The 26039-nt window shown below is 40.4% G+C and overlaps 1 protein-coding gene across 4 annotated transcripts in view; it reads right to left on the reverse strand.

The window, feature by feature from the left end:
- NVL (nuclear VCP like) overlaps positions 1-26039 on the reverse strand; it is a 95697-nt gene that overhangs the window by 14029 nt on the left and 55629 nt on the right. For all 4 annotated transcript variants that reach the window (XM_044762946.2, XM_044762947.2, XM_044762949.2 and 1 more), the window contains 4 exons: positions 23644-23750; positions 12262-12338; positions 9921-10009; positions 5278-5348 (listed from right to left, as the gene is read on the reverse strand). In XM_044762946.2, coding sequence (XP_044618881.1) covers positions 5278-5348; positions 9921-10009; positions 12262-12338; positions 23644-23750 — 344 coding nt within the window. The remainder of the gene's footprint in view (positions 1-5277; positions 5349-9920; positions 10010-12261; positions 12339-23643; positions 23751-26039) is intronic.

Below are 26039 nucleotides of genomic sequence, written 5' to 3' on the forward strand. Positions count from 1 at the left end.
CTTAAAAAAATAGAAAAAAAAAATCAATGAAACCAAGAGCTGGTTCCTTGAAAAGATAAAAAAAAATTGACAAGCCTTTAGCTAGACTCACCAAGAAAAAGAGACAAGGTTCAAATAAATAGAATCAGAAATGAAAAAGGAGAAATTACAACAGACACCTCAGAAATACAAAAGATTATAAGAGAATACTACGAAAAGCTATATGCCAACAAATTGGATAATCTAGATGAAATGGATACATTCTTAGAATCATACAACCTTCCAAAACTGAATCAAGAAGAAGTAGAGAATTTGAATAGATCAATCAACAGTAAGGAGATCGAAACAGTAATCAAAAATATCCCAAAAAATAAAAGTCCAGGACCAGATGGCTCCCCTGGTGAATTCTACCAAACATTCAAAGAAGACTTAATACCTATCCTTCTCAATCTCTTCCAAAAAACTGAAGAGGAGGGGAAGCTTCCTTACTCATTCTACGAAGCCAACATTACCCTGATGCCAAACCAGACAAGGACAACACAAAAAAAGAAAATTACAGGCCAGCATCACAGATGAACATCGAAGCAAAAATTCTCAACAAAATACTAGCAAATTGAATACAACAATACATTAAAAAGATCATACATCATGATCAAGTGGGATTTGTTCCAGGGATGCAGGGATGGTTCAATATCTGCAAATCAATCAATGTGATACATCACATTAACAAAATGAAGAATAAAAGATCACAAGATCAGGGATGGCCCCATGGCCTAATGGTTAAGTTCGGCGTACTCCACTTTGGAGGCCTGGGTTCAGTTCCCAGGCACGGACCTACACCACTTGTTGGCGGCCATGCTGTTGCAGCAACCCACATGCAAAATAGAGGAAAACTGGCACAAATGTTAACTCTGGTGAATCTTCCTCAAGGGAAAAAAACAAACAAACACATGATCATCTCAAAAGATGCAGAGAAAGCCATTTGACAACATAGAGCATCCATTTATGATGAAACCTTTCAAAAAATGGGTATAGAAGCAAAGTACCTCACCATAATGAAGGCCATATAATGACAAACCCACAGCTAATATACTCAACAGAGAAAAACTGAAAGCTATCCTAAGAACAGGAGGAACCAGACAAAGATGCCCATTGTCACCACTCTTATTTAACATAGCATTGGAAGTCCTAGCCAGAGCGATCAGGCAAGAAAAATAAATAAAATGGATCCAAATTGGAAAGGAAGAAGTGAAACTGTCATTATTCGTAGATGACATGATTTTATATATAGAAAATCCTAAAGAATTCACCAAAAAGCTTTTAGAAATAATAAATGAATATGGTAAAGTTGCAGGATAAAAAATCAACATACAAAAATCAACTGTGTTTCTATACACTAACAATGAAGTAAGAGAAAGAGAAATCAAGAATACAATCCCATTTACAATTGCAACAAAAAGAACCAAATACCTAGGAATAAACTTAACCAGAGAGGTGAAAGCCCTGTACACTGAAAACTAGAAAACAATGTTGAAAGAAATTGAAGAAGACACGAAGAAATGGAAAGATATTCCATACTCCTGGACTGGAAGAATTAACATATTTAAAATGTCCATACTTCCTAATGCAATCTACAGATTCAATGCAATTCCTATCAAAGTTCCAACAACATTTTTCAGAGAAACAGAACAAAGAATCCTAAAATTTATATGGAACAACAAAAGACCCTGGATAGCCAAAGGAACCCTGAGAAAAAAGAACAAAGCTGGAGGTATCACACACTCTGATTTCAAAATATACTACAAAGCTATAGTAACCAAAACAGCATGGTACTGGCACAAAAACAGACAGACAGATCAATGTAACAGAATCGAGAGCCCAGAAATAAACCCACACATCTATAGACAGCTGGTTTTTGAAAAGGGAGCCATTAACATAAAATTGAGAAAGGAAAGTCTCTTCAATAAACGGTGTTGGGAAACTGGACAGCTACACGCAAAAGAAAGTAGAACACTATCTTACACCATACACAAAAATGAATTCAAAATGGATTAAAAGACTTGAAGGTAAGACATAAAACCATAAAACTTCTGGAAGAAAACACTGGCACTATGCTCTTTGACATTGGTCTTAGCAGCATATTTTCAAGTACCATGTCTGACAGGGCAAGGGAAACAACAGAAAAAATAAACCAATGGGACTACATCAAACTAAAAAGCTTCTACACAGCAAAGGACACCATCAACAAAATGAAAAGACTACCTAACAATCGGGAGAAGATATTTGCAAACTATGTATCTGATAAACGGTTAATATCCAAAATATTTAAAGAACTCATACATGTCAACAACAAAAAAACCAACAACCCAATTAAAAAATGTGCAAAAGATCTGAACATTTTTCCAAAGGAGATATACAGATAGCCAACAGGCACATGAAAAGATGTTCAGCATCACTAATTATCAGGGAAATGCAAATCAAAACTATAATGAGATATCACCTCATGCCCATCAGAACGGCTATAATTAACAATAACAAGTGTTGGAGAACTTGTGGAGAGACAGGAACTCTCATACACTCCTGGTGGGATTGCAAACTGGTGTAGCCACTATGGAAAACAGTATGGAAAGTCCTCAAAAAATTAAGAATGGAACTACCATATGATCTAGCTATTCCACTGCTGGGTATTTATCCAAAGAACATGAAAACATGAATGTGTAAAGAGATATGTACTCCCATGTTCACTGCGGCATTACTCACAATTGTGTAGACCTGGAAGAAACCCAGGTGCCCACCAAGGGACAAATGGATAAAGATGTGGTACATATATGTAATGGAATACTCGGCCGTTAAGAAACGATGAAATCCAGCCATTTGTGACAACATGGATGGACCTTGAGGGTATTAAGCTGAGTGAAATACGTCAGAGAGAGAAAGCCAAATACTGTATGATCTCACTCATAAGTAGAAGATAAAAACAACAACAAACAATCACACAGAGACAGAGATTAGACTGGTGGTTACCAGAGGGGAAGTGGGGAGTGAGGAGGGTGAAAGAGGTCATTAGGCACATGTGTGGTGATGGATTGTAATTAGGCTTTGGGTGGTGAACATGATGTAATCTACAAAGGAATCGAAATAGATTATGATGTATACCTGAAATTTATATAATGTTAAAACCAATGTCACCTCAATTAAAAAAAAAAGTGTTAGTGCAGATGGAAAACAGTATAGGTGCTTTGGAAAAAAAGGCTGGCAGTTTCCTATAAAGTTAAATATACACTTACTACATGACCCAGCAATTCCTCTTTTGGTTATTTACTCAAGAGAAATAAAAACACATGTTCACACAAATCAAAACATGTCCACATCCTTGTTCAGAGCACCTTTATTCATAAAAGCCAAAAACTGGAAACAACCCAAGTGTCTACCAACAGGTGAAAAGATAAGCAAACAGTGGTATACAAATATAACGAAAACTAGTCAGCAAGAGAAAGGAGCAAACCACCGAAAAAGAGAAGAACATGGAGGAATCTCAAGAACAACATGCTGATCAAAAGAGGCCAGACTCAAAGGAGCACAGACTGCATGTTTCCGTTTCCAGAAAGTTATTTTTTCTATTTTTTTTTAGGATGATTAGCCCTGAGCTAACTGCTGCCAATCCTCCCCTTTTTACTGAGGAAGACTGGCCCTGAGCTAACATCCGTCCCCATCTTCCTCCACTTTATTTGTGGGACGCCTGCCACAGCATGGCATGCCAAGCAGTGCCACGTCCGCACCCGGGATCTGAACCGGCGAACCCTAGGCCACCAAAGCGGAATGCGCGAACTTAACTGCTGCGCCACCGGGCGGGCCCTCCATAAAGTTCTAAAACAGGCGGAGTTCGAGGACGGCGACAGAAGTCAGACCAGGGGTCACCTGGAGGTGGTTTGGAAAGGCAGTGACTACAAAGGACACAAGGACCTTTCTCAAGTGATGAAAATACTCCATATCTCGATGGCAGTGCTGGTTACAACTGTCAAACAAAACTGCACACTTCAGTTTGCGCCTTATTGTAAGTTAAACTCCAATTAAAAAAAGTAAGATCAGCGAACGAGCGGCAACGTGGAGCTATGCCAGTAAGTCCTAATTCTTGAAAAGCCTCCCAACTCAGGCTGTAGGTCACAACAGTCTCGGTTAAAAAAACTTTTTAATGATCAAATCTTAGGAGGACACACATCACTAGCCTCTTGTTGATCAGAATGAAAAATGCCAGTAATATTAACTGCAAACCTGTTTCTGATTTTAATTAATGAGACTGTCTTATTCAAAGATGTTCAGTAAAATAAGAACATGTTCTCTAGCATACAAAAACGCCTAAGGGGTCAAGGCAGACTACTGTTTCCCCAAATACGGGGAAGACTCAGTCCCGGCCCGGCAACTCTTGAGCTGAAGAAGAAGGCAGTCCACATGCCTAAAGACACCACCAACTAGCCCAAACCCAGCGACTAGTTATTGCACCGAGAAGTGATAAGAGTCTCAACCACCTCAGAACACACAACTGTTTGCATTCTGACTTGGGAGTTTTCAATCTCGAGAAATGCTGAGCCTGAAGTGATACAGGGCTAACGATTTAAAGGAAGTTTAAGCAGAGTCAACAAGCTTAAGCAGGTTCCATGGCTAAGGCATACTATACTTCTAGGAGCCTGGAAATAAAAGAGACCCAAGGGAACAAACCCATCACAAGAGTATTTAATTCAGCCACTTCTTAGGGTTGGATGTTTCCCTGCCAACCCTCTTTGCATCACAACAACCTGACTTCACTTAACAGCAACCATTTTAACTTATTACAAACAGAAAACCTCTACACAGTAAGAAGTAAACATGCAAAACCCAGCATTTTATGTAAGGAAAAGCTAGTGTGATTTGTTTGTAACGCTTCTCCAACCTTATGGTGAAGATCTCTTCACTTCCCTGAAACGTATGAGTAAGTCTCTACTGCTTAGTGTGGGTAGTCTAGCTCCAAGATAAGAAACCATTGGTCACAAAGGACTGAGTAGGTCAAGTAACACTTGAATTGAGTGAGACTGATTACAAATTCTGAGATTGTGGAACCAGACACAAGAGGTCATATTCTTTGAGTAAGAGTTATTAAGGAGTCCAGTTGGGAGTAACCATGCTTTAGTCTCCTAGGACATGCAAAATTAATATCTCTAAAGAACATTCTTAAAAAGGCAGTTATTTTCTTGTTTTCATGAGTTCATATCTACTGGCCTCAAATCTAGTCTCTTTTCTCTAACATTTAAGAGCATTGCTTACCTTTCTTGATATAGATGATTTTACTTTCTCGAAAGCTTCTTCAAAGTGCTTCTGACTGATCTTGAGCTCACCTGTGAAGCGAATGCGTAAATACACATATCAGTACAGTAGACTAATTGTGATTTATAACTTAGTTCCTCTTAAGAGAGTTCCACGACTTTAAGGGGAACAGAGAGGAAATTAGCAATGACATTGATTGTGTTCTTTTTCAGAACAGTAGTCAAGCCAGATATATTCTGCTCATCAAATTTTTCTTATACAATTTTCATTTTTATTTAATTTACATATATCTGACCATATTTAATTTTATATAAATGGCTAAGTTTTATAAGATCATAAATTTTAGTGCAATTTTTTTTTTTTTTTAGCAATCAAAACACTTTATTTTGGGGCAAGTTATATAAAAAAGTACTTTGTCGTAAAACCATAAAACTCCTAGAGGAAAACATAGGCCGCAAGCTCCTTGACATTGGTCTTGGAGATGATTTTTTGGACGTGACACAAAAAGTAAAGGCAACAAAAATAAAAAATAAACAAGTGGGACTACATCAAACTAAAAAGCTTCTGCACAGGAAAAGAAACCACCAACAAAATGAAAAGGCAATCTACCGAATGGGAGGAAATATTTGCAAACCATCTATCTGATAAGGGATTAATATCCAGAATATATAACGAACTCACAGAACTTAACAGCAAAAAACCCCAAACGATCCAATTAAAACATGGGCAGAGGTTCTGAATAGACATTTTCCCAAAGAAGACATACAGATGGCCAACAGGTACATGAAAAGGTGCTCAACATCACTAATCAACAGGGAAATGCAAATCAAGACCACAATGAGGTATCATCTCACACCTCTTAGAACGGCTATTATCAAAAGAGAAGAAATAACAAGTGTTGGCGAGGATGTGGAGAAAAGGGAAGCCTGGTGCACTGTTAATGGGAATGTAAACTGGTGCAGCCACTATGGAAAACAGTATGGAGGGTCCTCAAAAAATTGAAAACAGAACAACCATATGATCCAGCAATCCCACTTCTGGGTGTTTATCTGAAGGAAATGAAAAGACTAACTTGAAGAGTTATCTGCACCCCCACGTTCACAGCAGCATTATTCACAGTAGCCACCATGTGGAAACAACCTAAGTGTCCATCAATGGGTGAATGGATGAAGAAAACGTGGTGTATATATACAATGGACTACTACTCAGCCATAAAAAAGAAGGAAATCCCGCCGTCTGTGACAAAATGGATGGATCTTCAGGGCATTATGCTAAGTGAAATGTCAGACAGAGACACTTTCTGTATGATCTCACTTACATGTGGAATCAAAACAAAACAAAATGAAACAAAACAAAAACTCCAAACTCACAGATACAGAGAACAGACTGGTGGTTACCAGATGTAGGGGGTGAGGGGTGGGTGGGTGAAATGGGTGAAGGTGGTCAACATGTACAAACTTCCAGCTATAAAATAAATAAGTCCTGGGGAGGTAAAGTACAGCATGGCAACCACAATTAATAATACCGTACTGTATATTTGAAAATTGCTAAGAGAGTAGATCTTAAAAGTTTGCATCACAAGAAAAAAAAAATTTGTAACTTTGTGTGGTGATGGATGTCAAATAGACTTACTGTGGTGATCATTTCACAATATATAAACATATTGAATCAATACGTTGTACATCTGAAACTAATATAATGTATGTCAATTATATCTCAATTTTTAAAAAAGCATTTTGTTCATCTTTAATTATAGAGAAATTCTTATCTTTTTTTAAACCAGTGCATGATGTTTTATTTATTTATCCCCCCCACCCTACCGAGATGTTATTGACATGTAACATATGAAGTTAAAGGTGCACAATGTGATATGATACATGTATATACTGTGAAATAATTACCAGAATAGGGTTAGTTAATACCTCCACCCCCTCACATAATTACTTTATTTTTTGTGGTGATAACTTTTAGGATCTACTCTCTTAGCAACTTTCAAGTATATAATATGATACTGTTAATTACAGTCACCACGCTGTACATTAGCTCCCCAGACCTCACTCTTCTTATAGCTGGGAGTATGTACACTTTAACCAACATCTCCCCATTTCCCCACCGTCTGCTCATCAAATTTTAATCATGCCGCCCAGAGAGACCTATCCCTCACAGACAGACAACCCTTTGCAGGCCCTCTCTGCACTGTTTATCTTAGCTTAACGGTGATGTTCATGAAGAAGAACCAGAATCGTTCTCTTCTGAGATAACTCAAATACATTTAACTGGGAACAGAAAGTACAACTCCAAAGTATTTGTGTGCATACATATAACTAGATGTCATGGAGTTACAGTATCATAATATATAATACATATAGATAATATCACAATACTGGATTAGATTTTTTTATATTAAAAAGGGGGTTCTAATTCTTTATAAACTTAGGTCATTACACAAGCAAGAGAAATCAAGTAACTAATGTTACATAAAGCTTGGTTTAGAACGTTAATATGACTTACATGATTACAATTTATACATATATATGTTTTTTTTTTTTTGAGGAAGATTAGCCCTGAGCTACCATCTGCAGCCAATCCTCCTCTTTTTGCTGAGGAAGACTGGCCCTGAGCTAACATCCGTGCCCATCCTCTATTTCATGTGGGACACCTGCCACAGCATGGCTTGACGAGTGGTGCCATGTCCGCACCCAGGATCCGAACCAGGAGACCCCAGACCATCAAAGCAGAACATGCGAACTTAACCGCTATGCCACCAGGCCGCCCCCAATTTATACTTATAATAGTCAACTTTCTAGACAGATATTAGAATAGTAGATATACCCCAAAATAAAATACAATGTGTAGCTGAACCTATCCACTGGAAGTTGAATGACATTACTGACTTCAGTTTCCTAAGATATCAATGAAAGTCCCTGAAGGACAGATAGCTAGAAATGCAAACTGTGGTAAAGCAGGGATGGCAGAATTTGTTATATATGTTTATAACATAACATCCAAATAGAATTATCAGTAGCAGCCAACACATGTACAGAGGCCTGCTAATTTAGTGACAAAACAAATCCCAACACGGCCATCAGACTCAGCTCTGAGGCAACACGCTATCATCTAGGATGTTTTTATCTTCTAATTTTGCTAATTATATCTCACCTAATTTCAAAAGGAATTTAAAATAGCTTACAATAAAAGAAGTTCAGATAACTGAATCTTAAAATTAAACAACAAAACATCCAGGGACTTCATAGTGAAGATATGTGTGTTGACAAATCTAAGCTGAGTATATGCTGCTGTAACTGTAAACAAAATTTAGGTCTAAGATTCTTGGTAGCTAAATAAAAAAGACGTCTTTTAGGAATCTGGTGAATAAAAGGCCATGAACACAGACTTGAAGTTGAGATGAAAGTACAGGTTTGGCGGACAGGGTTTTGGAAGGTGTTCCACAGTACTACAAAGATGCCACGAACTCGACTGCTCATTCAACTGTCACAGGATCCTCACAAAGCAAAGGCTATTTCTGCACTTGGCTTGGTTGGAATGCAGGTCACAAATGAAATCTTTTTTGGCTAAACACACTGAAATAGCACCAAGATATTATCAAATGTGAAGAATGGTACAAAGCTGCTGAGATGGCCCCAAATCATCACATAATAACATATCTGGATTTTGCAGTAATTTGAAAGGAAAGTCTAGGTATATGGAAAATTATCTTCATTTTCACTTCTCATGTATCTGTGTGTGTGTGTGTGTGTGTGTGTGTGTGTGTGTTCGTGTTCGAAGCTCTCCAATTCAGGCTGCGTTTTAACAGGAATGTACAAGTCACCTTAGCAAAAGAAGGAGCTTTTCCAGAACTGATAAATGGACCAAACTCATGATGATGACAGTGAATGGACCCAACTCATGATGATGACAGTGAATGGACCCACGTGCCTAAATCTCAGCATTTGTTATACAATGAGAAGGAAAGATGAATACTTTCTGTTAGAGAGGCACCAAATAACTTTGCAATTATTATAGCTGCTGGCCACAGACATTATGTAACCGTTCCACCACACACCTAGCTGGGCAAGCAGTGTGGGATAGGCTGCCGAGAGACCAAAGAAAAGACCCGGAGACAGGAAACAAGACCTGTGGGTTTATTGGGAGTTACAGGGAAGGTCCAGTGGCGGCTGGCTGGACAGCAACGTGCATCCACTACTGCCCCCTGAGAGAAGCTTGCTTAAGTAGGCAGAGGAACAAAGGCTGCATGCTTGCCAATGGGGATCATCCCTGTATGACCTGCATTCCAAGGACCAGAGCCCCCCCCACCCCAGACGGCCTCTGTGTTCCCTCCAACTTTGAGGGTCCTGGTGCTAACTCTCCCATGAGAAAGCAGCTGGGTTGGCCAAGCCCAGGACTGTTATCATCATGCGTGCTGGCACACAGCCCAGACAGGAGCCTCAGGGACACATGGTTCTTAAAGCGGCACACCAGCTAATGCCCCTACAGTAATATTCCAGAACAGTTTCTAAAGGTCTTATGAGAAAAATGTCAGTTTTACTACGACAGATAACAGATGTTAGAAAATGGTCATCTTCCAGGCCCATAGTGGTTTCAGGTATCCAGAGTAAGGATTAATTAGATCCGAGAGAGCATACCTTTTTCACTTCCACTCCTCTGTCTTGCCATTTCCTGCCTCAGGGCACACAGAGAAGCTTCCCGTACCAAGGCAGAGAGATCCGCGCCCCTGTAAGAAAAAGAGTGTTCCTCCGTATTTATTCTTAGATGCCGCAAATCCCAGAAACAAGTCTGACAGCAGTCTCTACTCACGTCGCATTTTAAACAATCAGGAAAGAAAGTGACCATTAAAGGTGGGATAGACTATTATGGTCAGTAGGAGAGAGCTTGGTTCGCTTTCACTTAAAATATTTTAGAAGAAAGGAAATTATGGCACAAACTATGCAATGAATCACAAATATCCCCATGCTAATAGCTATAGACACTAACGTTAATATAAAAACATCCAGTCAGTGGAAGAAGCTCACACATTATTTATTGTACAATTTTCACCCACGAGGCCTATGCTAACATGGTGACTGGCCCATTCGCATACCACCTGATGTCTAAAATAAGCTAATATGGAAAGTTATTAAGGCCCCAAGAGCAAAAGGGGAAAATGTGAAGGCTAGAAAGTCTGACGCACTTGAATCAAGCTCAAGCTGAATGGACACATCATAAGTTACTTAAGTACGACAAGAACTAGCAGGCCTTCAATTAATTATTCTGTGCACTCAAATGCTCGTCAGCACAGTGCCTGAGCTCGACGAAGGACAGCGGTGCTGACTGACGTTTCACTACAGTACGTCTTCATAGAGACCCTTTGAGAAAGAGTTTGAATTTAGGGATTAACCTTCATTTCTAGACATTAAACTTATTTAACATATAATGTTGACAATCTATATAATGTATAAAGACACAGACCTTAAATTATTAACTGAATCTAACGTTCCTGTTGGTAAAGTGTTAGGTTTACAACATTATTTAGCAGTCACATGCATGCAGGGGTATTCATTCCTGCCCTTAATGTGAAATCCAGCACTCATGGAGAGACCACTAACTAACTTAGCCAGGTAGCTGACGACAGTGGTATTATAGTTTCTCTCCAACTGTGATGACAGTGGCATTTAAACCCAAAATGTACAACTTTAACCCTAACCCCTCTATAACCTGACAGCCTACGTGGTACAATCCAAAAGGTTTGGTACGTTCTGCCATCAAAACCGTCTCCGTAACTCACTGAAAATCTTTTCAGATTTTAGCACTCAAAGCTGTAAATTTCTGTCTTTTTCCTTTTCCTTGACAGTCAGTTCATTTAAGTACAGACTGGTACGGGTTTGATTCCCAACTAGGGGGAGAGAAACAGTCTCCTTAAAGAGAGGAGAGGCCCCCACCACCCAGCCTGGGACTCGATCCTTTCCTCTTCATCAAGACATCCACCGCTTTCTTAAGCGAGCCAAGATGACTGAGCAAAGTGTGAGCCGGGGCACAGGGGTGGCAGAACAGAGATTGAGACTCGTGGCCCTAGACGTCCATCTATAAAAAACCTGGAGGCAAACCTCTGTCTCCTGACTACACACCCTAAAAATGATCAGTGTGGCTTCACGTGGAATCATCTTGTAAGAGAGTTATGGGAAATTCTTCAACAGAACTGGGAATGACTAAGCGCCTGTGTTAGGAGCAGTGGGTGGGTTCCTTGGGTATGTTTACACTACTCAGTAACAGACTCCCGAAGCCCTCAAAGGTGAGAACACTGCCTCGTCTGCCTGACTGAGCTTCGGAAAGCAAACTGTTTGGCCCTGTCCTGAAGGAAAAGCATGAACACCAAGTATATTGTGGACGATCAAGACGGCTTTAAAATGAGCCAGAGGGGCGATGCCTCCTGTTAGTTAACCTTGAGTTTCATTTTCTTCCCTGTGCGTCAAAATTGGGAAAGTTAACAAACAAACTTACTTAAAAACATATGAAGAAAACAAAAACTACAACCAGCATAAATATATGAAAGCTGAAGGCAGAAATGTTGGATTTCTTGCTTTTTACTAGGCTGCATGGGTGTTAACAGGTGTGCTATGAAAACGCATTCTGGAGCTTGGAAAATGTGGCACATACAGATTATTGTCTCTTAAATGCTGAGACACCTGGGTCATCTGGCAGCCCAGTAATGAAACGCTTGCTCAAATATTCTGGAAGAACAGAGACAGTCTGCAAAGGGCAGCAACGGTGCTCAGGTCAACGAATGAGAGGATTCCTGCCATTCCCAAGAACTCCTCAGAGCCTAAGATGGGCAGTCCCCTCTCTAAGGAAGAACCAAACGTGAGGTGGTTTACAGACATCCGATGCAATCCTCTCAACAACCTGGTGAGGTGGACGTCATTCTCCCTCATTTTACACATGGGGAACTGAGCCTCAGAGAACTAACCGACTTGAGACTGAGATACTTACGAATAGCGATCACAGCGGAAGTCACGAGCAATTTGTTCCAAATTTACATCTGTGTCCAGTGGGGGTTTGGTGCCATTCTAAAAAACGAGAGAAAAACCATCTTTCATTGAGGCTTTAAAGACCATTACTCTTCCACGTAATAGGTTCTCAATAAACAGGAACGGCTGCTTGATTTAATGAATGTAACTGACTCCCAGACTAGTGTTATAAGGATTTTTGCAAATTTCGATTTTGAGAAATGAGGTTAAGAAGTAGACTCCAGACTTGGCAAAGCCAAAGGCAAACGATTCATGCTGGTGGATTTGTGTGCATTGCAGCAAAAACAGCACCGAGAACAAAAATCACCACCTCAATCTTTCCAAAGGCGAAGAGAAGTATTTCCTCTGCTTGATTAAATACGGCAAACACTAAGCAGTGCTTAGTTCTGATGTGAGTTTTTGTTTTTTGGGGTTTTTTTTTTGTGAGGAAGATTGGCCCTGAGCTAACATGTGTTGCCAATCCTCCTCTTTTTGCTGGGGAAGACTGTAGCTGAGCTAACATCTGTGCCAATCTTCCTTTAATTTTATGTTGGATGCCGCCACAGTGTGGCGTGATGAGTGGTGCTAGGTCCGTGCCCGGGATCCAAACCTGTCAATCCTGGGCCGGTGAAGTGCAGTGCATGAACTTAACCACTCGGCCACCGGGCTGGCCCCTTTATGTGCTTAGTTTTGATGTGAGGTTGGCTAAGAAGGGAGAAATAACATTGAACCTGGCCAGGAGGGAAGAGCAGTAAAGTGCTCTACAATAAAAGCCAAAAGCCCTCTGTGCTCATTATGTTCTTTCTGAACCCTTTATCTAAAACTCAGCCTTGACTTTGGTGCCAATTCCCCTTCAGGTCATACCAAGAGACGCTAGAAAGGTCAAGCATCAGAACAGTCTTAGAATTTCAGCAACACTCTATACAGTACCCTGCATGCGGACCATACGTACGTAAGCACATTTTTAGTGATTTAAACTGCAGATGGAAACAAAACAGTTTTTAGTGATTTAAAATGTATGACATAGATGGAACGTCTGTGAATTTTTGCTTTATTATTCTGATTTATAACTTACATACACATTGCATATTCTCTTTCCTTTGTAGCAAATATTATATTAGGAAGTAGTTTAAGAAGAAACACACGGACAAAAGCGAGGAAGCACATGCCGTTCAGCTTCAAGGGAAGTGTCAACACCAGCACGGCAGGTGCTCCAAGGGCAGGGCTGTGTCAGGAGGCCTGGCACCCAGGCAGCCACCCGGGCAGCCACCCGCCTCTCGGTCCACACTCGGACGGCGTCCTCTCATTTCCTCCCAGCTGGACATGCTCGAGAATTTAATAAACTGTACAGCTGCCGGCTGCTACTATTTGATAAAGTGCAAACGTTCATCTGACACAGGTTCAAGAAGCAGTTATGCTCCCCATGCAGCCCGCGTGGACCTGGGATGTGATCACGGGGAAATAAGTGTGTGACTTGCAGCAAACAATCTTTGTGCCTTTTTTCCTCCAGTTGTGTGTAAACCAAACGGTCAGACTACATGATCCCTAAGGTTCCTTTTAATGTGAACATTTTCAATTTAGGCAGCTAACCCTGGGCAGGCAGGGTGGGTAGCAGCTGGAAGGCAGCAGGACGGCAGCTTCTGAGGCTCTGATAGTGTTCTCTCCCTGTCTTTTACTCTGGTACAATTTACTTAACAAAATTTATCATTTCAACCTTTTTTAAGTGTACAGTTTCGTGGCATTCAGTACCTTCATACTATCATGCAACCATCCATCCCTAGGACTTTCTTCATCTTCCCCAAATGAAACTTCACGTGCATTAACCATTAACCCTCCCATTCCCTCGCCCCAGCCCCTGGCAACCACCATTCTACTTTCCCTCTCTACGAATTTAACTGGTAATGGAGTTTGATCTGGAGGTTTTGTTTATGAAAACTCATGAAGCTGGACATTTAACGATATGTCCACTTTTCTGTATGTATATTATACTTCAATAAAAAGGTCTAACATGTGGAAGAAACACCAGACCAGGAATTAGAAAACCTGAGTTCCAAAGTTCAAATCTGCAACTGAATGGACCTTTGGGAAGTTCCTAGATCTTTATTTATTTTGGTATAATAATGATAATAAAAACATCAGTATCTTATCTCCAGATGAGGAGATATAATTTTGTGCTCTCTCTGGGAGGGGAGGGGAGGTCTGATCACACCGCCTTGCTCAGTCTCTCAATCCATCATCAGAAGGAGGCGGGGGAGAAGGGGGGCAGGTACCTCATTAGGCATGAGCCCTTATTAGTTTAATGTTCATAAGAAACTATTAACTATAAAGTTGTTTTTAATGCACTGGCTTTGAGTTACATCCTCAGCTCACATTAAGAGACCATGAGCCTCAGTCCTAAAAGGCTTATTATTACGCTTACGACAGGGATATTGTTAAAAACACTGTCCTTCACATCTCAGTGTTCTCTGTATGAGGACCCAGAGGAGAAATTTTTCTCGCATCTGCATCCTGGGAGGAACTGTCAGCTTTCTACATATAGGGCACCCTTTGTTTAAGTGAAATCTTTTGTGAAAGCTCAGTATATAAAGGAACACAATAAATAAATGATTATCTAAAAATAATACTTCAGAAAAATAATTCTTAGAATTTAGATTCTCAGAAATTTTCTAATTCTTAGGAAATTAATTTTTTAGAAAAAATAATCTCCCAAATACCATCACGTGAAAGAAAGTAACAAACCGCCTGTTTCTGAGAGAGTGGGGTGTGGTCTACTTAGGATCCCTCCAAAAGTTTCAACAGCAACGTTACTTTCCAACTGTAGACAGAAGGCCTGAAGAATCTTTGGATCATTAAAATCTGATTATTCTTAACAGAAATGCAGCAATGTTTCTGACCCGTAGCAAGAAGTAAAATGAAAGTGAATTCTACATACTGTCAAGTGGGAGCGATTAGAAATTTTTTACTGGTATATTAGAAAGCTTATAAAATAAAATTTATAAATATTTTAGAGAATCATTTCTTGAAATGGTACTAACACAGGGAATATTTAGAACTTTCGATACTAACTTGGTTTTTCTTCACTACTGGTTTTATCTCTTAATAAAAGCTCTAAGAGAAATCTCAAATAATTTGGTGACTATAGAAAGCTGAGCCAAAGAAATCAGAAGAAAAACAAGAAAACAGTCTCTTAAGAAGTTTATGGCCCACAAGCACTATATGAGGCACCCAGAGCCATCAAACTCACGGAGACAGAAAGCAGAGTGGTGGTCGCCAGGAGCTGGGGGAGGGGGAATGCGGAGTTAGTGTTTAACGGGAGATTCTCAGGTTGCAAAATGAAGAGTTCTTGAGATGGACAGTGGTGATGGCTGCACAACAATATGAATGTACTAATGTCAAAGAACTATACACTTAAAAATGGTTAAAATGGTAAATTTAAGTTAAATATATTTTACCATTTTATTTTTTAAACTTGCTTGTTTTTATTTTAGAACTTTTTAACTTCCTCAAGGAATACTACATTGTAAAAACAATTAGAAAATACAAACATTACAAAATTTCTACAAAATTAGAAAATACGCTGAGCAAAATAAAAAAATTGTTTTTATGTCACTTTCGGTTTTTCAAAGCTGAATACAAAAGAACTAAGCGTTTTATTTTTTAAAGACCTTTTTTACTGAGCTGTGGATTTAGAAAATTAAAACTCATTTAAATAAATGAAACTTCAAAGCAATAAGAACTTTTGGTTATTAGCTTAACTATCTTTGTACCTACTGTTTTTAGTTTGTTTTAAACTCAACAGTGTACCAATTTAAAAAAAGATTTTATTGATGTCACATCAGTTTATAACATTGTGTAAATTTCAGGTGCACATCATATTTCAGCTTCTGTATAGACGGCATCGTGTTCACCACCAAAAGTCTAGTTTCCATCTGTCACCGTACACACGTGCCCCTTTACCCTTTTTGCCCTTCCCCCCAACTCCCTTCCCCTCTGGTAGCCACCAATCTGTTCTCCTTATCTGTGTGTTTGTTTATCTTCCACATATGAGGGAAATCACACAGAATTTTAAAAAACAGACGTCATGATCCATTTACACTATTATTTCCTATAATTCTGATTAAGTATTATATTTCATGGAACACTCAGGTTCAAAAAGTAATTCAAGATTGCACTGTTACTTTTCTTTTATCTCAATAATTATATCTATATTTAGTCACAGAAATCTACTCTTCGTCACATAACAGAGTCTGGAATCAGCAATGATTTTTTGTTTTTTTTGAGGAAGATTAGCCCTGAGCTAACTACTGCCAATCTTCCTCTTTTTGCTGAGGAAGACCCTGAGCTAACATCCATGCCCATCTTCCTCTAATTTATAGGTGGGATGCCTACCACAGCATGGCTTGCCAAGCGGTGCCACGTCTGCATCCGGGATCCAAACCAGTGAACCCCGGGCCACTGGGAAGCGGAACGCGCGAACTTAACTGCTGCGTCACTGGGCTGGCCCCCTGATTTTTTTTTTTTTTTTTTGAGGAAGATTAGCCCTGAAATAACATCTTCCGTTAACCTTCCTCTTTTTGCTGAGGAAGATAGGCCCTGAGCTAACATCTATATAGGCCCAACTTCTTCTACTTTATATGTGGGATGCCTGCCACAGCATGGCTTGGTAAGCAGTGGGTACGTCCGTGCCCAGGATTCAAACTGGCAAACCCTGGGCCATCAAAGTACAATGTGTGAACTTTAACCCCTGCGCCACCAGGCAGGCTCCAAGTAATAACTTTTATTCACACAGTTGATTTGAAAAAAATAAAGAAAGGAAAATTAACATTATCATACCACCCTAACACGGTAATTGTTACTTTGCAATTTCTTGCCAGTCTTTGACCATATACAAAGAAACACACACCTCTGTATCCTGCTTTTGTGAGATAGTTTGCTCATCAGTAAAATGGAAATAATATTCATTCGAATATTTAAATACTTAATTTCAAGCATTTCAAAAGGCAGTTGCAAGGAATAAGCATACTTGTATATGTAAAGTACCTGGAACACAGTAAGTGTTCAGTAAACATTACCTATCATTAGACCAGCTATTCTTAGCTCATGAAAATTTAACAGATGGTGTTTCTAGGGGAGAAGTTAATATATGTTATAGTCTTACAGGACACATTTAAAAAAATAAATTGGAACTTTGGGTCCCCTAGTGGGCTTTTTATCATTATTTTAAAGACTATATATTACCTCAAAGCACTTGGCAGACATCATATAATCTTTCCGGCTTTCGTTAAGTTTTAATGAATTTACAGGGGAAAAAAGGAAGTTAAGAAAAAAACATTCCAGTCATCCCAGGGGGTTTTGGTGATACACCTCTTGCTACCACATCATTACCAGAAACACCAAATAGGATATAGAAAGAAGTAGTTTGTCATCACTTGTTTTTCTTTTAAGAAACTTGGACTCCAAAAGATACTGAGAAGTTGCCTGACCTACAAATATCTTCAAACTTTTAGGAACAAGAGTAAGGAATTTTACTGTAATCTCCCCACAATATTTCAGGTGTTAATTGGAAAAAGAGGAAACCGTATACAAAGCAATCTGGGGAACTAAAGTAAAAAGCCAGTAAACTTTGAAACAGAAAGGGTAAACATTAAAATGCCAATGGTTCCCACTCTCAGCTGATTTACAAAGAATGTACAGGGGCAGGGGTCTGACCAGTGGCTCTCCCCTGAAATGAAAGAGTCTGGTTCCTCTCCCTCTACCCAGCTTTAGTGTGAGCCATCAACAAAGATCTTCGAACAGGAACAGTCACGGCGTCCGGAGGGGAGAGGGAAGACAGGGACATGACACTCGAGCAGCGGCTCTCCTCAGAGGCACAGAGCAGCACACCTGTCAGCAGCCCGGGGCTCTCTCCTCCAATGCAGGTCTGTGCAGAGACTCCACGCCGGAGAACGCGACACACCCAGACCAACGCAGACAGACTTGAAGGTCAGAGAGGGTCATCGCCAAAGGCCCTTCTTTGCCTACAGCACAGCCGGATGACCACAATCCTACACAAAGTTGCTCTTAAAGTCAAATTGATTTTTCTATCAAAATGCCTTTTTCTTTTTTTTTTTTCCTTTCCATATTCACAACTTTGTGCATGGAGGCTGCCCAAAGGGCCTGTCTGTCTAATTCTAGGCTCTTCCTCCTAAATCTCCACATTTATGCCAGACAACTATTCCTTAAAAGAACACAACAAAACCCCCCAAATATACATACATATATGTTCACGACAGAAAATCTGGAATATAAGGCAACTGAGACAGAGAAAAGCATCTCCTGACACACAGCAGCAGGTCTGATGCGAGCAGGTGGCGCCGGGGTGCTGGGGAATTCTGGACACTCCCAGCTGGGCGGGTGTTCTCCTGCTGGCATCAACAGTTCACAGAACATCGAGATCAGACAAGGCCACCCTGTGACCAGATGACCAACACAAAAACAAGACCGCCCGCCGCAGACTCACGTCCGAACACAGACAAAACATGACCACTGTCTAAGCTACAGAAATGCCGACACATCCCCATCCGGGTTGACGTGAGCAAGCGACTGCTGCTTCTCCCAATCACAGCTCGAGCCTTGCTCTAGCTTTCCTTCCTTCTGGATAAAATTTATGAAGCTTTCAATCACAAAATTACACCCGCTTTTCGAAAGCGATCAGAGCAAAGCCGCCTAAACTCTTTCCAACTCTACCACGAACACACATTGCTGGAGTCCTTCTGGCATCCTCTTCCCGAGCGGCCGCAGACCTCCCACCCCCTCGCTGCAGACGGCAACAAGCCCGACCTGTTCAACTACAGGCGTGTTCCTGGCTGGAGGGCACTGACGGAACAGAAAAGATAACCTGTAATTCCATCCCCTAGAGGCAAGCACTGTTAATATTTGAGTATATTTTCTTCTTGACTTTTTTCTCTATATTTCTTTACATAGTTGAAGTCTCCAGCCTATTCAGTTGTCTTCATTTTTCTCCCCTTCTCAGAAATCAGTGAACATGCTGGCTGTTGTTTTATAAACATTGTATTATCTTCTCATCTGGAAGACAAGTTCCGTATGGAAAGGTCATGTCTGATGTTTCTTCGTTTCCCCATGGGATATGCACAACCAGGGACATATTTAGTTTACAATAAGTACCAGTTGACTGTGCAAAAGATCATTCCTTTAGGTTAATATTCTACTACCTTATTTTCTTAATAATTTTATCTTTGAAGTGGGGTACTTTGAGCATTTACCCCTGAGTCTGAGGGCTAGGAATGTCGGCAAACAGCACTAAAATTGCAGATGAAGGGAAGACGTAAAGTGGTTCCACAGTGTTGACTACTATGGAGTGGATGAAACATGTCTGGAAGAATGAGCCAACCAGTCTTCCGGGTCTGAATCTCTAAGGCCCTGAACTCCACACACCTCACGTCAGGCATGTCTAGAAGCGAGAATCACTGCGATCTCTGCCTTTAGTTAGGGGCATCCCAGGGCAAGTGTAGAAGCATTATCATCATGTCATCGTAACTACAAGAAATTTAAAGAAACAAACTAGGATTGTACGCACGCGCATGTGCCTGTGTTGTGTATACCTACACACACATACATTAACCAAAGCAAACAAAATCTCACTCTCATAGTTCCTCATGACAGAGCCGAGGAGAGGGAAAGAAATGCTTGGTACAAAGAAACAAGTCTACACAACTATGGCAGGGTTTCCTAACTCTGGCATTATTGATACACGGGGTCAGGTAACTCTTTGTGGCGGGGCTGTTTTGTGCAATGCAGGATGTTTAGTAACACCATCACTCCCCTGCCTGGTGATAAACAACTGTCCGCAGACACTGCCTGCGGGTTAGGGGTGGGGTAGGCTGTTGTTGGTAAAATGGCCCTAGGTTGAGAGCCACTGAACTAAAGCAATGTGTTTTCACGGCTTTGACCACCAGCTATGTGCTGATGACAGGCAAAACTATAACCGAGCCAGAGGACTCTCCTGAACTCTCCACCACAGAACCTACCTCCTGCTGGCCGTCTCTGCCTGGATAACGCCCAGGCACCTGAAACTCGAATAATACCACCTCCTCATTCCCAAAACCGTATCTTGGAGGATATTCAGCTGTCCAAGCTGAGAATTCATCTTCCTTTTTCTTTACCCCTCAACTCTACAGTTAATCCAACGCCCTGTTAATTAGTACCTTTAAACAGTTCCCATATGTATGTCCTCTTTGCTAGTCCCCTGATAGTGCCTTAGTTCCAGCATGCTTACCTTTACAGCCTTTAGTTTCACCTTCCTCCGAGCTAACTTCCATACTGCTGTCAGTGGGGTCTTGTTTTTTTTTCAATTAAATGTTTTTTTTTTCTTCTTCATCTCCCCAAGGCCCCCCCAGTACATAGTTGTATATTTTAGTTGTGGGTCCTTCTAGTTGTGGCATGTGGGATGCCGCCTCAGCATGGCCTGATGAGTGGTACCATGTCCGTGCCGCCCAGGATCTGAACCGACAAAACCCTGGGCCGCCGATGCAGAGCACGCGAACTGAACCACTTGGCCATGGGGCCGGCCAGTGGCGTCTTTTTAACCCAAAAAGCTGATCATCCTTCTGTTCTCCCTCCTTTGGGAGATAGTTATGAACACTGCTATATGTAGTTTTAAGTAATGATGGTCCAGTGATGTAGGACCACAAAATCTTCCTTTGCCAACATAGAAAGAAAATACTAAAAAAAGGGCAAAGTTTAAAAATTTACTAGTGGCAACCAATAAAGAAAGGGGTAAATGTTCATGTTGTAAATGTTGAAAAGTGGGTGCCAAAGAAAGAGAAAATTCTGGAGTGGTTAGCAATTAGGCCCCCATTCCTGGGAAGCAGCATTGAGGAAAGAAGTTGACAAATCTTGTGAACATCCATTAATACTCCAATCTGGAGAGAAGCAGCCTGAGGACAAGATATCCCCAGGAAAAGTTAAAGACAAACCCTCAGACATACCATCAAGGGATTTTGGCAGCATCAGGAAGAACTGCCAAGATATGCCAGTCTCCAGGGGCTGTGCAGCACTGGGGGCACAACCCCATACCAATGAGATATGCTCTGTACAGACAGAGCAGGTCCAGGTATAAGACACTTCATAGGGCATCTTTGAGAAGAGAATAAGCTCAGGCTTCCCCATGAGGGTTAACTTACTACCAGTTTAGCTCCCTTTCCTACCCCTAGGCTGTAAAAATGTAGATAAAAACAATTAAGCAGACGTCAAATTCTAATGGGTAAGGGGTAGGAAGATGGGTCCAGGTGGAGAATGCATCCACTCTATATTAGGATCAAGAGGAGGTGGGGTTGGAGTAACCATCCAGATGAAGAGAAAGAAGCAACGCAATGGGAAGGGAGGGAGGGAGGAAGGAGAAAAGGAAAAAGAAAAAGAAGACTAAGTTAATCACAGTGAATGCAAAAATTAAAGACAAAATACAAAACTAAAGCAATTAGACAAAAGATATGGAAGACACAGGAGATTTAATGTAAGAATAATTGGTGATGTTGGAGAAGTACATCCAATAAATGAATCAGAGAAAGTCTTCAGACATGCCACACAGAAAATTTTCCCTGGAATGAAGGCAGAATTGCATCCACAGAATAAAAAGCTACACCAGATTTTAGTTCCTCTCCACTCAAAATAAACCCACACTATCACCACCATCAGCAATAACAAAAAAGGTAACAGACAGTGACATATCTTAGTTCAGTTATTAAGCTTCAAAGATAAAGGATTTTTCAGAGATCCAAGCAGAGAAAGTCACCTAGCAAGGGGAAAACAACAATCAGACTAGCCTCAGACATCTTTACAGACATACTCAATGTCCAAAAAGGATGCTGTAATTTCTACAAAGACCAGAAAGAAAGACTGTGCGACCAAGGAAAAATCATTCCTGGCTAATACGCCATTCAAGTCTAAAGACGACAGGCAGACATTCTTAATCACGAAAAGAACCCAGGGAATAGAGCTGAATAAACAAACTATTAATAAGTAGAACAAACCTCATGAAATATAGTCAACCAAAAGACAAAACACCATAGACCAGAAAACATATAAAAGCCGTGGGCAAAGTGCTGGTTGTGAGTACTGTATCTATTTAAACATGAAACTAAGAATGTGACTCTATAACAGAATGAAAATGTGAAGACACTGGACAAGAAAAAACCTATAGAAAACAACTGAGAAGTGGAAGGAAGGAAAGACAGAGATCCTAATGATCTAAACTTCAGAGAGGAAATTAAACCAACGCCATCTACAATGAAAAATGTACTTGAGGGGCTGGCCCCATGGCCGAGTGGTTAAGTCCCTGCGCTCTGCTTCGGAGGCCCAGGGTTTCGTTGGTTCGGATCCTGGGCGCGGACATGGCACGACTTGTCAGGCCACGTTGAGGCAGCGTCCCACATGCCACAACTAGAAGGACCCACAACTAAGATATACAACTATTTACTGGGGGGATTCGGGGAGAAAAAGCACACATACACACAAAAAAAGTGTACTAGAAAAAAGAATGACTTAGCTGCTTAGTAACTTTATTAATCTTTTTTTAAAAGTTTCAATCCTTAGAGTGATTCTTTAGGGAAAGAATATCTTTTATGGAAAAGAAACATTTACTGGAAGTTTAATAATTCCTTTAGCTTTGTTCTCTTTTAAATTTCAAATAAATTTAACTTTATTTAAATAGTGTTAAGTTCATTCCTCTTCCTCCTCCTCATTCACTCAAGCACCCACCCATCCACCACCCACGCTGCATAAAGAAGTTTGGAAAGATGCCTGTGCTAAGTGCTAATGCAGATTATTCTGTGGTAGTACAATTTAGGGTGATTTGTTTTCTTCTTTGTATTTTGTATGCACTACTTGTTTTTATAAAAATAGCAAAGTCAATACTGTACAGGCATCTTAAAAGTTGGCATACACCAACATGGAGGAAAGAATTAAAAATTGTGGTTTTAAAATTCAATTTTTCTCTGGATATTTATAATGGGCCTGTATCTATTTACTTTCCATCTCCAAAAGTTTCTGTTCTATTTCAAATATGCTCTGAAGACAATTCCTCTAAAGTAACAAAGATCAAAAAATCAAAGTGTGATTAGAGTGACATCTCCAGCACATCAGTTGAGCATTTAACTCTAACCATCCCTTTTATTTTAAGCAAATAAAAAAGAGCGGATGGCCTCTTCAATGACCAAAAACAGCTCACCTTCTCCTTTCGGAGATATGCAGGCTGGGCAAATATTTACAGCTACAGAAAAGAAAGGGACTAGGCATCCTAAATTACTACTTGTCTGTTTTTAAAACGAGAGAAACATAACACAAAAATATACCATTTCCTTTAACTCACTTTTGTGATCGTTTTTAAGATGGCGAGACGATCTGCTGGGGGAGGCAGACCCACAAAGAGTGTCTTATCCAGCCGGCCTGGGCGCAGGATTGCAGGGTCAATGATATCTAGAGAAGAAGGGACAAAAAAGTCTTAAGTAAATAAAATGGAATTCTCATTTATTTATTTTACTGAGGTCATATGGGCTTATAACATTGTCTAATTTGGGGTGTACCTTATTATACATCGGTTTCTATATGGACTGCATTGTGCTCACCACTAATAGTCCAGTTTTCATCTGTCACCATACATACGTGCCCCTTTATCCCTTTTGCCCTCTCCCCCACCCCCTTCAAATAGAATCTTTTAAAAAATATAATTAACGTGAGAGATGGGAAGAGGATATTTTTTTAAAGAACAAAATTGATAAATTAGACTTTATTAAAATTAAAAGCTTCTTCTCATCAGAATATGTCCTTCAGAAAGTGGAAAGTCCAGCCCTCCCTTCCTGCCCCAAACCTGCCTTCCTCCAGGATTCTCTCTCTCAGACAGTGACCGCCGCCTGCCCCCAGACACAAGGCAGGTCTCTCCCTTCCCTCTGACCAGAGACACGTCCTATCAACTCCATCGAGTCCGCCTCCCACTACCCAGACCCTCGGTCAAGGCCAAACGTAACATCCTGCTAACCAGTCCTGCTTCTACACTTGCCCTCGCTGGGACCCCCTACAATGCCACCAGGGCTATCTCCCCAAACACACACCCAGCCCTCTCAGCGGCTGCTCCCCACCGCAGAAGGAAGGGTAGCACTTGCAGTGTCATGCTAGAGCGCTGCGTGACCAGCCTGTCTAAGGGCCATCTGACCATGGGGGGAGGTTCTCAAACATCCTGTCTCAGAAACCCTTTGCACTTTACAAAATTATTGAGGACCCCCTTTATCCCTAGGCAGCCACTAATCTGTTATGTTAATATAGATTACTTGGCATTTTCTAGAATTTCATATAAGTGGAATCATACAATATGTACTCTATCCACTTATGTTTATTCATAATTATTCTGAGATTCATCATTGTTACGTGTATTAGTACTTAATTCTCTCTTATTGCTGAGTAGTATTCCACGGCCTGGATATGCTGCACATTTGTTTTTCTATTCTTCCGTGGACAAACATTTCGTTTGTTTCCAGTTTTGGACTACTACAGTAAAGCTGCTATGAACACTCGTGCACAAGTCTTTGTATATGCTTTCATTTTGCTCTGGTAAACCCTTAGGTGTGGGATGCAAAGTAGTATGGCTATATCACACAGTAGGTGTGTGCTTAACTTCTAAAAGCCAACGAATTGTTTTCCAAACTAGCTGTACACCCCACTGGCAGCGCATGAGAGCTCCAGTTCCTCTGTATCCTCGCCCACACTTGGTATATTTAGTCTTTCTAATTTCAGTCACTCTAAGGTTTGTGGTGATACCTCACTGTGGCTTTCATTTGCATTTCCCCAGTGACTTATGATACTGAGCACCTTTTCATATATTTGCCACCTGTATACCTTCCATAGTGAAGTGTCTGTACAAATCTTCTGCCTGTTTTTGTTTTTTGTTGTTCTTGTTGAGTTTTGAGAGTTCATTATATATTCTGGGTATAAATCCTTCATCAGATATATATTTTGCAAGTATTTTCTCCCAGTGTGTGGTTTGTCTTTGAATTCTCTTTGTGGCATCTTTTGAAGAGCAGTTCAACTTATGCATTTGCTCTAAAAGACTGTGCTTTTGGTGTCATATCTAAGAAATCGTTGCTTAATCCAAGGTAGAAAAAGTTTCCTCCCATGTTTTCTTCAAGTCGTTTTATAGCTTTGAGTCTTCACTGGTCTTCGATCCATTTGACTTAGCTTTTTTAAATTGAGGTCACAGGGGCTTACAACATGTAAATTTCAGGTGTACATCATTTCTTTTGATTTCTGTATAGACTGCATCATGTTTACCACCAAAAGTCTAGTTGCCTCTGTCACCGCACACCTGTGCTCCTTTACCCCTTTCAACCTCCCACTGCCCCTTTCCCCCTGGTAACCACCAATCTGTTCTCCGTATCTATGTGTGTGTTTATCTTCCGCATATGAGTGAAGTCATAGGGTAATTGTCTTTCTCCATCTTCCTTCCTTCCTTAGCATAATACTCTCTCAAGTCCATCCATGTTGTTGCAAATGGCAAGATTTCATCTTTCCTATGGATGAATAGTAGTACGTTGTATATATATACCACATCTTTGTCCATTCATCCATTGATGGACACTTAGGTTGCTTTTAAGTCTTGGCTATTGTGAATAATGCTGTAATAAACATAGGGTTGCATATATCTTTTCAAATTAGTGTTTCTGTGTTCTTTGTATAGATTCCCAGAAGTGGAATAGCTGGATCATATGGTATTTC

This window comes from Equus asinus, chromosome 30 (assembly GCF_041296235.1).
Source record: "Equus asinus isolate D_3611 breed Donkey chromosome 30, EquAss-T2T_v2, whole genome shotgun sequence".
Lineage (NCBI taxonomy): Eukaryota > Metazoa > Chordata > Mammalia > Perissodactyla > Equidae > Equus > Equus asinus.